The sequence below is a fragment of the Pipra filicauda genome, unplaced genomic scaffold, assembly GCF_003945595.2.
Source record: "Pipra filicauda isolate LSUMZ 115617 unplaced genomic scaffold, ASM394559v2 scaffold420_size638996_pilon, whole genome shotgun sequence".
In the NCBI taxonomy this organism is placed as follows: domain Eukaryota; kingdom Metazoa; phylum Chordata; class Aves; order Passeriformes; family Pipridae; genus Pipra; species Pipra filicauda.
This window is the reverse complement of record NW_024104555.1, coordinates 215,071-228,788: the sequence shown is the minus strand read 5'-3', so window position 1 is coordinate 228,788 and position 13,718 is coordinate 215,071. Positions and strand designations below refer to the sequence as shown.

General features: G+C 39.3%; 1 protein-coding gene across 4 annotated transcripts in view; it reads left to right on the top strand.

The window, feature by feature from the left end:
• The window catches only part of DNAJB6 (DnaJ heat shock protein family (Hsp40) member B6), a 60,202-nt gene that overhangs the window by 26,839 nt on the left and 19,645 nt on the right, over nucleotides 1–13,718 (top strand). For all 4 annotated transcript variants that reach the window (XM_027715510.2, XM_027715504.2, XM_027715509.2 and 1 more), the window contains exon 8: nucleotides 1,807–1,877. In XM_027715510.2, coding sequence (XP_027571311.1) covers nucleotides 1,807–1,877 — 71 coding nt within the window. The remainder of the gene's footprint in view (nucleotides 1–1,806; nucleotides 1,878–13,718) is intronic.

Here is a 13,718-nt window from a genome sequence, read left to right as displayed (position 1 = left end):
ATTGAGTTGCTTAACGCTGTAGCTGGAGGTCTTATAGGCCTTCAGAACATCCTGTGTAGTGCTGCATCTTTTATTGTGGTCCTTGTCTACTGTCTGCCCAGTCACCTTGAACTTCTGGAAGGTTTCTGCTGATTGTGAAGCTTTTAGCTGGGGTTTGGGAGGACTTTTAATTTTAAAGACATTATGAAAGAGTTTTTCCTGACATCTGCTCTAGTTTGCTTTCATTGGTAGTGTTTGAGTGAAGTCTTTGTAGTAATTTTCTTCTGTCTGTTAAGTGAAATAAGCAACTGAAGCTTGCTTTGGAGAAAAATGTTCCTGTTTGTTGGAAAATGAACTTTCAAGTATTAATAACACAGTGTAGCTTCTGGCTATTTCGTGCTTGTGATGGGGCAATCATTGCATTTGGCAAACCCGAATCTTTTTAGCTATAGAATAACCTAAATGGAACATCATGATCAGTAAATTATAGGAGTACTGAACAAGTAGTTAAATGTAATTTTAGTACTTAATAAAAAGTCATGGAAAAGCAAGGAAGGGCAATTTTTTTTTTTTGTCTGGTAACTTGTGTCCCATATTTTAAAGTGCAAGGCTCTTCTGTGTCCTGTTGTACTGAAGAGATCCTGTCATCTTGACCACTTGAAAGCAGCCTCTGTCATCACATGCTGGTGTGGTCATATTTTTCTGTGAGTGTATTCCAGAAAAATCTGAAAACTGCCTCAAAAGTTTTGAGGGAGTTGTGCCATGTGAGAGAGACCAAAGAAAGTGTTTATGCAAAAGTTTGTTTTAACATTAAAAAATAGACTATATCAGGTATGCTGCTGTCATATCTTTGTTACCATATCTAGGAAGTGAGGGGAGAAGCAAGAAATGTGGTTAACCACGTCTAGGAAGACACAGTTACTATCTCTGAGAAATCCTCTTGCTTTGTGGACTATCTGCCCACAAAGCAGCTGAGTCTAAAGAAGATTCATATCCCAACATATCCAATGAAAATCTTCTCTGAGTAATATTTTGCTTCAGGCAAGAAGCTGTTCCCTCTGTTTTTAATATGGGTGTATTCTCTTGAACAAGTCTGATCTCCAGAAAGTTTTGTATTCATCTGTGTGGTTTCCTCATCTGAATCACAAGGGGAGAATTCCCAGATGGCTAAAATTTAGGCATAAATTAAGTATGATTAAAATAATTTAAACATTCCTTGTCTTCCCATTTCTAAAACAAAGAAGGATAAAAACCCCAAACCCACAAAGCTCTTTAATAATCCTTTTTTCCAATCAGGGATACTTGAATTTTGGACCATACATGATGGTCATAAACTTGATGTATAGGAGGTCTACAAATTACTTGCTCTGATAAAATGAAAAGTGGGTTAAAGACTCTCTAGCGTGCCTTACATCGTGCAAAATTGTGATTGTATCTAGAATATTATGCATTTAACAAACAGGTAGGGACTAAATGCAATGTCAAGATTGTGCAGTTGATCTGTCAAAATATTTAGTACTAGATAAGAGTATAGTGTAAGGACAACTGTGACAGTGTATGAGGTGGCAGCTGTAACTGTGGACTCTACAAACTGGAGGATTCCAGCTTCCAGAATGCCATTTTCCTGCTGTAAATAAGCAATATTGGTGAGAAAATGCAGATGGTTCCTGGCTGCAGCTCCTGCGCTGGTAAATACAAAAGCTTGACAACGGCAGTTGTGTTATAGTTATAGCTCTGTTATAGTTCCTTATCTAAAACCAAGGTCTGGTGTGTATTTGAAACTGCTTGCAGTGCTTTAAAATGCCTGATGGTGTTTTTGTCCTGCAGGATTATTGAGAATGGACAAGAGAGAGTAGAAGTTGAAGAAGATGGCCAGTTAAGGTCGCTAACAATAAATGGTAAGGAGCAGCTACGCTTGGATAACAAGTAATTCAACGCACGCATTTAACAGAAATTTTAAGCTATAACAGCCACCATTTGAGGATTGACAGGAACATTTTTTGAAGATTTCAAACGAATTCAACTTTCTGTATATCGGTACTCAATCTTAAGTAGTATAAGTAGCTCACGGAAGCTCGTATTTGTCATAGACTTTTGAGTTAATTGTTGGGACCACATCAATTGGACCATTTTTTGTCCTTAAAATTGTTGTAAACTTCTGTATGCACTTTTCTTTTCTTATCTGTGATCAAGGTGAACCATGATCCTTCAGTAGTGCTAGGGCGAGATGTACACTAACACTAGCATGAATCTTGCTTTTTCCAATTTGAAATGTGAGCCAATTAGTAGTTTTAAGTCTGCTGTGAAGTTAAAAGTTCCAGGATAACCTTTTTAATAATTTCAACTTTTTTTTTTTTTTTTTTAATGTTTAGTAGTGAACAATGTTAATACATTTCTGGTAATGCATTTCTGGTTTAAATAAATTAAGGATGTTTTCTAGTTGTGCATGAATGCAGACAACTTAGTAAGTTTTGACAAATGTTTAAATGTGTAATGTAAGCAAAAGGTAAACAAAAGTGAAGCCAGTGAGCTGAGTCTTTTGTCATTTGCTAAAAAAAAATTCAAAATGAATAAATGCTGATGTTTGTGGTGCATTCTTTCATGAATGGCATTTGTAACCTTCTTGTGTCTGTGTGTGATTTGGGCAACTTGGGAAAACGGTGCTTTTTTTTTTTTCCTTACCATCTTTTTCTTCAGTCTTAAGGATGAGGGCCTTTTTTCTTTGCAGATGTTTTCTCCAGTGTGACTGAAAACATGATTTTTAATTTCTTTTCTAAAGCTGTATTTGAAGCACTTATTTTTTTAGAAGCATTCAGGGGCTGACTCTCTAACTCCATCTTTTACCCTAGTATGCAAGTATTGTAGGTCTAGGCTTAAAAACGTTTTCTAAAGTTTTAAGTTCTGAGATTGCTTCAAAAAGTAATCCATACTGAACATAAATACACAGGAAATCAATAATAAGCCTCAAAAAGAGTCTTTCTGAATAAGATTCTTTGTCATTTTGTGATCAAATAATAATTACTTTGAAGATTTCTACTACATTATTGGCATTATAGTATCTCACTCTTATTTTTAGTCCTCAACCAAAAATCAAGAGGTGGATTAATGCCCTTTGTTAAATTAATGGAGTGAAGCAAAGTGTTCATTTGTAGCTAAAACCAGATTTTCAAAGTTTAGTGAAAGATGACTTGATTTCGGTGTGTCACTGAGAAAGCATGTGAGTAACTAATGGCACTTGTTAACAGCTGCCAGGCTCTGGGTAGTTCTGTGCATAAATCATGGATGTGCAGTTTTCATCTGTGCACCAGCTTTGAACATCTGGCTTTCACAAAACTCTTTAGGGTGGCTTAGTGTTTAAAAAAGACAAAAAAAAAAAAAGCATGGTGTTTTCAAATGATCACCTAATGCCTTCATGCTGAACACCATCTGCTTTATACTAACAAATGTGTGTTGATTATTAAATACATTGAAAAAGTTTGCTCTTGTTTTTTATGAAGGAAAACCATTTCAACTTAAGCCAAACCAACAAGCTAACAAACTGCTACAACAGAATACGTATTTGTAGCAAAGTTAGTATATTGTACTTTTGTCCCTCTACCATTAATGCTAATTTGATAGAGCCAAACAAAATAACATGTAGAAGAAGAAATAAATATGTGATTTGGTTTTGGGACTAAAGAAGTTATGTATCTTTCCAAGTTCTTCGCAGAGTTTCTGTTACTTCAGTGTTGTGTTTTTGATGTAGAAGCACAAACTCAGTTTAGAACTAAATAGTGTTTTCTTGTTAATGCTGTTTTTTCCTTCCCCATGTATGTTACTTCTTGATCCAGATAACTAAACAGGCAATTTATTTTAAAATCTGGCTTTGTTGTGATGTCTTGAGTTATTAAAAATGTTAATTTATATTTATAGGACACAGTGTGCTCCTTTAAATTATGTAAACTGTAAAAAGTGCTTCAAAATTGATTAACCAAGTCAAATAAAATTAGGACAATCTGGAGTTGAGTTTGAATGCCTTCTTGTGGATATCCATAGGTTTTACATTAAACTGCCAAACTTCACCTTCTAGTTTAATCCCAGGTCATCATCTTTAACATTTAAATTACGTCACTCAGGTTAAGAACACATTTAGGGTGGCACAGCTGCTGGTCTTAAATTGGTATCCACGTGCTTGTCTTAGATCTTCTTGCCTAGAAAAGTGTGGTCCTTCTCACAGTGTTACACACAAACAGGTCACACCAGGGTTCCAGGATGAAATCTTTGAGTGCTGTAAATGTGCTCAAGATCTGGTGCTTTTGGACAGCAAAGATCTGTTCTGCCCTTGGATCCCTGAAACTGGTTGTCAGAGCTGGACAAAACGCGGCACTAAAATGGCAGCGCTGCACTTTCTTGGTAGAAAGAGAAACTGTCAAAACACAAGGAATGAGTCAGCAGAAGGCACAATTAGGCAGTAGAGATTCCTGCAGTAGTGAGATACCCACACACCAGCCTTTGTATAGGCTGGGGGTTGATCTGGGTGGATATGTGGTCTTGGTCCAAGTATATCATTGGACTGGCAGTTCGAGTTCCAGATGTAAAAGACTCCTTTACACTTGACCTAAACCAAATGGTCTCCATCTCTTTCAGTACGCAGGAAATAAGTTGGTTTTTTGAAATAACACCACATCCAACTCCTTTTTTTGATGCAACTTATTGCATCCAGCTTCATTTTTAAAACACAAAATAAATTTGCATTCTGTTTATTGTCAAGTCATTTAAAATTCTTCCTAGTATGTATTATATATTCAGAATTTCTTCTGCTGAATTATTTTCTCTTGAAAACCCACTTACTACGTTGCTTTGAAAAAATTTTACGTTGTTCCTTTCTAATATGTAATTTGCATGGATATACAAGACCTGCTCACTAGAAGTGATGGATCATCAAGGACAGCAAATTTCCTTAAACTTCAGTTTTGGCCAAAATAGTACAAAATACTTAATAAAAGAAAAAGTTCTTAATTCTTGCAAATGCTAAGCATCAAATCTATGGTGGGATGAGGCAGCTTTCAAAACCAAGTGCTGTTGGATTAAAAGTGCCATTTCTTCACACATGAGGGGTTAATTTTGAATATTTAGGGACACTATCCTATTTAAATTGAGCTTCCTCCAGTTGTTTGGAAAAACTAAGATGGAGTTTTTGAACCTGCTAAGCCATTTACTCTTTCATGCTCTGCTTCAAAGTTCATTGGACACAATAACTTTGTAATGCTTTCTTCTGGTGCAACCTCTTTTTGATCCCTTGTGCATGGCAGTAATTTCAGTGCATTACACTAACTCAAGTTTCTCTTTGGATTGCATGGCACCTACCCCTTTCACTCAGCTTTACTGAACAAGTTTGGGAGTTTGCCTTAGAATGCTTCACATTTTAAAATGGCTGCAGCCCTTGATGTTCTCAGTTCTCACAGTACCTTCTTTGTTGAGAATCAGAGGCATTGTCCTGTGGTATAGGGGACAAAGCTGCTCTGCAGAGCACATGTACATAGCATTTGTAAGATGGATGTTGTATCAACTTGTGATTAACTGATCAACTGAGTGAGAATGCTGAAAACAAGACTGTAAAAGACTTAAAGACTTAAAAACGCATCATCTCTAAGCCCAAGGGTTTTGTATTTCTCTTGTCAGTGTTTGTGTTTGGCTGTTTTGTTTCTTTGCCTCCAGCGTTTTGGCGTCAGGTGTAACGAGGTTTGTCTTTTGTATTTAACGGTGGTGTGCTTCAGAACATCTCTGAGATGGTCCAGTGATAAAGTTATATTTTATTTTTTATTTTTGGAAATGTGAGTTTTATTAATTAATCTGTTTGTGTTCTGTTTGAGAAGTGAGCTAATCTGTTTGTGTTCTGTTTGAGAAGTGAGCTTTATTACCCGTTTTGCCTGAGTTTAATCTGTGGTGGTAACAGGATAGTGTTTCTAAAGGTGGTTGTGTTGCAAAGTGAATGCTGTAGCTGTCTGATGCTCATGGTCAGAGAATCTTTGAGATGTACTCAGTGTTAGTGCAAAGCTTTAACTTATTAATAGCATACTTGTTAACCTTTTTGTGGAAACATTTCTTAGGTCTTTTGGAAAACTTGCCTCTTTGGTTGTGATTTTTGGATGTCTTGGTGTTTAGGCTTATTTATAAGTCATGGTGTTCTCACAGGGTAGTGGCAATATGGACGTCTGTAATCTGCCAGTCAGCAGTAACCAAACTTTGAAACTTTGCCTTTTTGTAACATAAGAAAAGAAAGCTTGTTTGTACTGTCTGCTGCCTCTGGTCTTGTTTACTTTGGGATTGAATTGTGACCACAGCCTTGCTTGACATAGTACTCAAACAGTTTGGGTTTGTTGTTATTGCTTGTCTTCAAGTGGTTGTCTTAGGTACAGAACTTCTTAGCTTCCTCATGAAATGCTGAAATAGTCCGTTCGTTGCAAGTGTTGGAATGAAGCATGTTTACTTTGTGAGCATTGCAAACTATATCTTTTGAGTTTATAATTCTAGTGGGTTTATTTCTTGGTCTGCTTTGGTTTTGGAAAAAATGGCTAGAGTTGGTTGTTGAGTGAAGTGCACTCCTGAAAGGTTAGAGCGGAAGGTGGATGGTTTATACTCTGCTACACAGGTCATACCTTCACAAAACAGTGAACCTCACATTTGAGATGATGCCGTCAGATTAAAAAAAAAAAGAAATAATTAAAATCCCATGATGATCAGAGCCATACCCTGAACCTGTGCAAGCTGACTGCTGATTCACACTCACTGGAACTTCTCTGAAAACTCTTGTTCTGGCAGATTCAGTGCTGTGTGTTAGGTGTTATCTTACTTACAACAGCTGGTAGAAAGTTAATCAAAAACCCACACGAGTACCCTGTGCCCTGTCATGCTTACCGTGGCCAAAAGATGTGCAGCAGCTTGGATGTGATAGTGCCCAGTTCTGAAAGCTGGGATGTCCTGGTGTGAGATAGATTGCACTGATGGCCTGAGTGCTAATTACCTTCTAAATAAAGGAAGCGGAAGACTTCTGCCTGAGAAGATCCCAGCTTGGAAATGTCATGGTGGGGATTAAAGTATATTTAATTGAGAAGTAAAGCGTTCTATTAGAAGGATGCTATTAAGTAGAATTGTGTCTTTAGTTTTCTGGCTTTTACAATAATGTCAGCTTTTGCAGCATATTGGGTTCATTTTAAACTCACTAAAAATAGATCATTTTTGAGCTTGACTTAAAATTGACAATCAAGAAAATAGATTTTTAGAGGCTTCCAGTAATAACTCTTAAAACTTTGCTTTGCCCTATAATTTATCCTTACTACTGAATCACAGATGAGAGCTCTTTCAGCTATTCTTTTCAATGCAGCCAACTTCAAATGAATTTCATAAAAAAATGGGGGAAAAACCAAACCCGTAGGTACCATGTTTACCAGGAGCAGAAATAGGGCTGAATCCTTTCAGACAACTGAATGTTAATTCTGAGATTAAATACACCTGGTTTGTAACAACTCAGGTAAGGATGCCAGTCTGTTAAGTGGTATGACAAATGATAGTTCCTTCGGAAGGCTTCAGTTCCTCCTTTTCTTGACTGTTAAAAGTCAACTATGAAATCTTTTACATTGTTTCTTATTTGTAAATTTATTTGAGTATTATTACTAGTATGGGAGATGAATCCAGCTTAGGTGACGGGTCATAAAATTCATTTTGTGGAACACACATTCCTGATGGCCAGAAGAGAAAATTATTTTGGCTGCGTCTGTAATTGGAGTTACTTGGAGGTGTTACTGAGCCACCTGAAGATGCAAAGCAGTAGCTCTGGAATCTTCTATCCTGGTTGCCGTCACAAGCTTGATTGAATTGTGGTCCAGGAGGGGAGTTTACCTCACAGAAAAAAAATCAACAGTCATAGGTCTGCAGAGGCTTTGAGACATCTGGTCGAGAAGGTGGGCAGCCCCATCAGTCTTTCGGTTTCCCTCCAGAAATAAATGTCGTGTCTATGTTAATCTTTGTAAGTGATATATGGAGTAAGATTAACTTGCTAATTTATCACACATTTGCATAACTGTCACCACAGCCACCTCTGGCAAACTTCTTTCCTTGACATGTAGTTGGAGGCTGCCTTTTGCTCTTTACAGAAACTAAATCTGAATTTTTCATCCTGTTGCGATATCTGTCATACTCAGCAATGGTGTACTGAGCTTTGCTTTTGTGAAAGAGCACATCCTTTAGTGTCAGTCTGTGTCATTCTTCCAGGAGGAGCTAGACCAAAATTGCTTTGAACTTCTCTAGGAAAGTATTTCTGGAGGAAAAGGGAGAAAACTCCCATGGCCAAGGCTCGGCCTTTCCTGCAGCCTCTCTTAGCCAGTCGGAGGACTGAGCCTTTTGTCTTCAGAGGACCCTGGCCAGGCTTTCTGTAGTAACGCTGCCTCTCATCAGAAGGCACTTTGGTGCTTTGAGTTATTTGGACATGCCCTGCTAAGTAGTCACTCACCCCCCCCCAGAATTAATCTCTAATCTCTACGTATACATTTCTTACTGCTGGGGCTTACGGGAAATACGGGCAGGTCCTTATCACCCAATGTACTGCACTTCAGTAACGAAGGAGCATTCATTATTCATCTGTGCTACACAAACTGGGAGCTGGCTATCCAGGAGAGCAACAGAGGGCTAGAAATTCGCTTAGAGCTGTTTTGGGTGTGCCTGGTGTTGCGTGCAAGCATGAGTAGTGTTCACAGACCTCCTGCCCTCGGTTTTTGACTGAGCTCCTGAGTGAGTGCAAAGAGGTGGAAGATTTTTTTCTTAGGGAGATTCACCTTCAGAGTTAGGACAACCACCAAAATGTTTCTTTCGTTAAACACCTCTAGTGCTACCAACCATCTTTTCTGGGGTTGGAGAAGCAGGAAAACAATGCACCCTGTTTTGCGCTATTGACATAAATTTCAGGGCTTTTTTCTTCCTTTGGTCTTTGCCTTTCTTATCAGGAAAACACGATCACAAGTTGTCCCAGTGAATGCAGGAGGGGTGGGCATTTGCCTTGTCTCCTCTTCACCCTGCCTGTTCCCTGCTGGCCCAGGCTCTGGGCTGCTCTGGAGTCTTGTTTCCCTTCCAGCGCAGGCAAGGGAGGTGCTTCTGCAGCCTGAGGATGGTGTGCCAAATTCCACTTTGATTCTAAAAAAATGTGTACACCAGAAAGAAAAAACTGTGCATATTAAAGGTCTCCTTGTTTGGAAGAAGAGTATAAATATTTGTATCAGGCTAGACAAATTCAAATGAGAAGATAAACATACATTTTTAACACATGGATGATTAACTGTTGGAAGAACCTGCCAAGAGCAGTAGTTTCTCTGGCTTTCAGTGTCTTAAAAAGACCAGCTTTTTGAAAAATATCTTTTAGTGAGGAGGGAGTGTTTAGGCTTTACAGAGAAGTAGTGGAAGCTTGGGAGCCTGGGGCACAGACCGAGATGCAACAGAGCACAGTGCTCCTTCAGGCCTTCCTTCATGGTCTGTGTTTTGGCTTCTTCCCTTTCCTTCCTGATGTGTCAATGTTAATGCACGTGTCATATTCTCTGACCGTGGTTTTGAGACTGGGGGACGCTTTGGTGGGGACCGCCTTGTGTCTCGGGAGGTGCCAAGGAAGCAGGGGAGCTGGGAAGAGAGGAGACAACACCACGTGCACCTGGGGCAGCCTTGATGACTGTTGCCCTAAAGCATCCAGTTTGGGATGTGTAGGTGCCAAGAGTGGACTTCATGTGGGAGAAGACATTCTGGATCTGTGCAGGTAAGTTGCTTGACTGTAGTGAACAAGTTGTGTGTTAAGTGAAGAGGAGGAACCAGGGCGAGGTCTGTGATGACTGTCCCAGGGAATTTGATTTGAAGTTTGCATTACTGTGAGCCCTTGTATATCTCCTGTCTTCTCACCAACAACAGGCTGCAGAGTTTGAGACAGCCTAGTTTCAGCTCCTGAGATGAAGATTAGGAGGTCTCTTGTTAATGACACATTGAAGATTCACATGGCAGAATGAACTATTCATTTTCTTAAATCTGGGCAACATTTTAACAATGTAAAGTTTTTATTTTTAGTGTGTTAAATCTTACGTGGGTAGCAATATGTGTGTTTTGAATTTTGAGTGACTATGATGAAAAAAGCTAGATTTTTGTTAATTAAATCACTTTTACTAGTGTGCTAAATGCCTAAGACTTCAATATGTCAGAAAAATAGTTCTACAGGGAATAGCCAGAGAAGCGTCCCACAGGGCTTATATGTGTGAAAAAACTGTCTGTGGATGCTGTTTTGGGTTTTGTATATACCCAGGCCTGCATTTTTAAGTTTATTTGAAAGAGAAACTTGAGGAAAGGCAAATTCCTAGAATTATAACTCAGCAGCACTTGGGTCATACAACCATCAAACACAGTTTTGGAACAAAACCGAAATGTAACCTGTTGTATGGTAGAGTCTTGGTATCTCTTAAGGACCTTCCAAATTTTCTGGGGAAGGTATCCTGCTTGGAGAGTGCTGGAACTCTGGAACAAAGTCTTAGTTCTTCAATGGTCAAATTAACCGTATTTTGAGAGCTAAGTATTCTGATCTTAAAATAGCCTTTGTGCAGTCTTCTTTCTCTGCAAGGAATAAAAAGTGTAAGGCTTTTGCCAGCCACCAGTGTGGACATGGCCAGCTGTAGTGACACAAGGAATCTTGTTAATGGAAAAGCAAACAAGTGTACGTGCTGTACTGCTCTGCCCTTTTCTGGCTTAAAAGAAGGCTCGGACAGAAATATTTCTGTAGTTTGCAAAGTGTGTAGCCAATGTGCACCTCGTGTGTATTGGCTGCTCGTTAGCAGTAAACTGCTGCAAAACTAGTTGTTTTTTTAAGTGTATCAGAGCTGTAACTTGTCAAAGCAAACCAAGTCTATCAGTTTTATCCATATTTTCCAAGAACCTTCAAAGATTTGAGTTGCATTCTGCGTGGAACTTATTTCAGTTAGAAAATTCAGTGTTGTTTGCTGTACAACTTGAGTCCCCTGTTACATCACTGGAAGAGACATCACCAGGTGTTCCTAGGCTAGATACAGTGATTTCTTTTGAGAAGCAGGTAGAAAATGATGAGTAGGTGATTGTTTTTACCACTATTAAGTAAGAAGAAAATATGTGTATTTTATTACGCATATTCATATTTTTGAGGTGTTATATCAATTTCAGCTACTACTATATGGTATATAAATTGCAGGATCTATTGCAAGGGGAGGAGTGTCTAAACAATTTCTAAAATATTTTTGAAACGTTGCTATTGCCCTACTTTTGAACCCTCTTGAAAGTATTTGCCCGAAAGGATTGGAAGAATGCCCTGTTGAAAAAGATTAAAAGAAAGCAGTGTAATTTGTCCTGAAGCCCACCAATAGCATTTTTGTAGCCATTATTAATTTATTTATTATATATAACTCTGTCTTGAAAAGTGTTACAGAACAGAAAGTGACTTTTAAGTGCTTTCTAATGCAGTGACTAATCGAGAAGGTGCTTCTTGTAGTCACTCCTTTAACAAGAAGCTCAGCTCAGGGAAATAAAACATTTTTCTGAGAAGATGCAGGTGTTTAAACCTCCTTGCTCTTCTTGATGAACAAAATCGAGATCATAAGATTAATTGATTACTCTTACGTGGTTTCCACTCTTCCCCCTCCTCCAGCACTTGCTCTGAGATCACGTGTGTGCTTTGCTCCTGAAATGTTTATAGGAGATGATGACTACATCCCTGGTAACCCTTTTTGTAGAATAAATCACAACAGCCAAGTGCAGGCCCATGCTGGGTGCTCTGTTGCAGGGGAGGTGCTTGTTGCCCTGGACAGAATAGTTTCCGAGAGTGGAAACTTCTTTTATAAGCGCTGTTTGCAGGGGGAGTAGGATTTTGTGTTGTGCCTCCCAGCTTCTCTTGAAACCAAAAGCCAGCCCTTTGTTCGTGCTGGGCTCTGGGTTCAGTTCACTGCTGTGTTTTCTGGGTGTGGTGACAAAATTTCCCAAATTGCTGGTGTCTCTGGTGTTGAGTATGGACCTGTAAGTGGCACAGGGCCAAGCTCTCAACTTGAAGTGCAGCTTTAATGTAGGTTAGATGAAAAATTGTTAACAGAGGTCAAAGCCTCTTGGGTTTTCTATTTTTGTGACAGTTCTGGCTAATCTTCCCTTAAAATGTAGGCCTTCCATATTTTCAGTTGAAATTGGGATAGAGGTGGACACATTCAGGTCCTTGCTGAACTGTCATCAATGTCCATATATTTGTGTTACAACAGTTTGGTTTTATTTAGAGATGTATCTTCTCAAGTGAAATTCAGTGCTTTGAAGGCTTTTACAAACAGATTCCATCTCCTGGAAGGTGATGTCACTGCCTTGCCAGCTGTAATTCTGTTTCCAGTCCAGTCTTGAGTCTTGACTAAGCAAATTTTTTCATAGAAAAACAGTTGATGATTCTTTTATTTAGTATTTTTAAATATTACTGTAAAAGGAGATTGTTTCTGTAGGGATAGCAGGCTGTGTCCAATACGAACAGTTCAGGCAAGGTCAGAATTTTAACTGGAAAGTGATGAAGTGTTCTCAAATGTGCAAAGTCTGGGACTGTTCATGTCAATCACGGACTTGCATGGTAACAATGTAGGTGAGCGTCAGCCCTACCTGTTGTGTGTCTGTTCTAGGTTTCCTTTTGTTGTCACAGTGCTGACTGCAGGACATTTTCAACTCTGCAAAGGGAACAATTATTATTCACAAGGCCAAGGAGAAACACTGTAGTGTAAATGAAGTTTGACATCTTCAAACTTAGTAAAACTCTTGGCAAGTGTTTCTGAGAAGGTTCCGAGTTTGCTGGTGTTCAGGGAGGAGGAAGTGGAGTAGCTCTGCTGGGTGCTGCTCTTTGGGCTGCCAGTAGTACAAAGTCGTCTGTGTTTAAACAGCTCAAACCTGCATGTTTGATGATTTGCTTTTAAAGTTTTTCAAATATTTATACCATGGTATAATGAGCCGGCTGACAGATAGTCACTGAAATGTTTGGAAAGGCTTTCCCTGCTATTACAGAATTACAGGAGATGTGGGTACATCCTTACACTGGGTGATTTTAAGCAAAAGCTCGTTAAGGCAACTTCAAGTGTCAAGTTGTTGTTCTGTTGTGCAGCTTTGGTAGGTGCACCTCTTCCAAGGGCTCATCCACCTCTCCACCAAGAGCTAGTGGACATTCCGGTGTGCTTTGCACCCTTCTGGAGTGCAGAGCCCTCCAGTTTCTCTGCCTTTGTGGTAGCTTTTAAATACTGGTCCCCCTTTTTTTGCTTTAGCCCCAGAGGTTGTGGTTGGAAATGGTTGTTATTGTCCTTGGTGCTCTATCCCATGGATCTCGAGATGTGTTAAAAGAGGAGAAGGTGGAATGGTGCCATTGCAGCATCGTAGGATGGGAACAGCCATTGCTCTGGGCATCGGCAAGTCTGGGGTGACCTTCCTTGGGATAAATGGGTGCACCAGGCAGGTATTAATGTCTCCTCTGAAACTCTCCTTCTGTTTCCAAAACTCACAAAGCTCTCTTGGTAAAATGTTCCCTGCTCCCACTGGATCTCCTCTGCAGAAGGAGCATATAAACTGACTGACGATACTGTTCCCAGGCACAAAGGAGAATTGTAAGTATTGTTAGTGTTGGATGGTAGTCATGTTCCTGGTTTGGTGTTTGTTTTTTTTTTTAATTGAGAAAATGTTGATTCCTGTGCTCTCATTATTGCCCA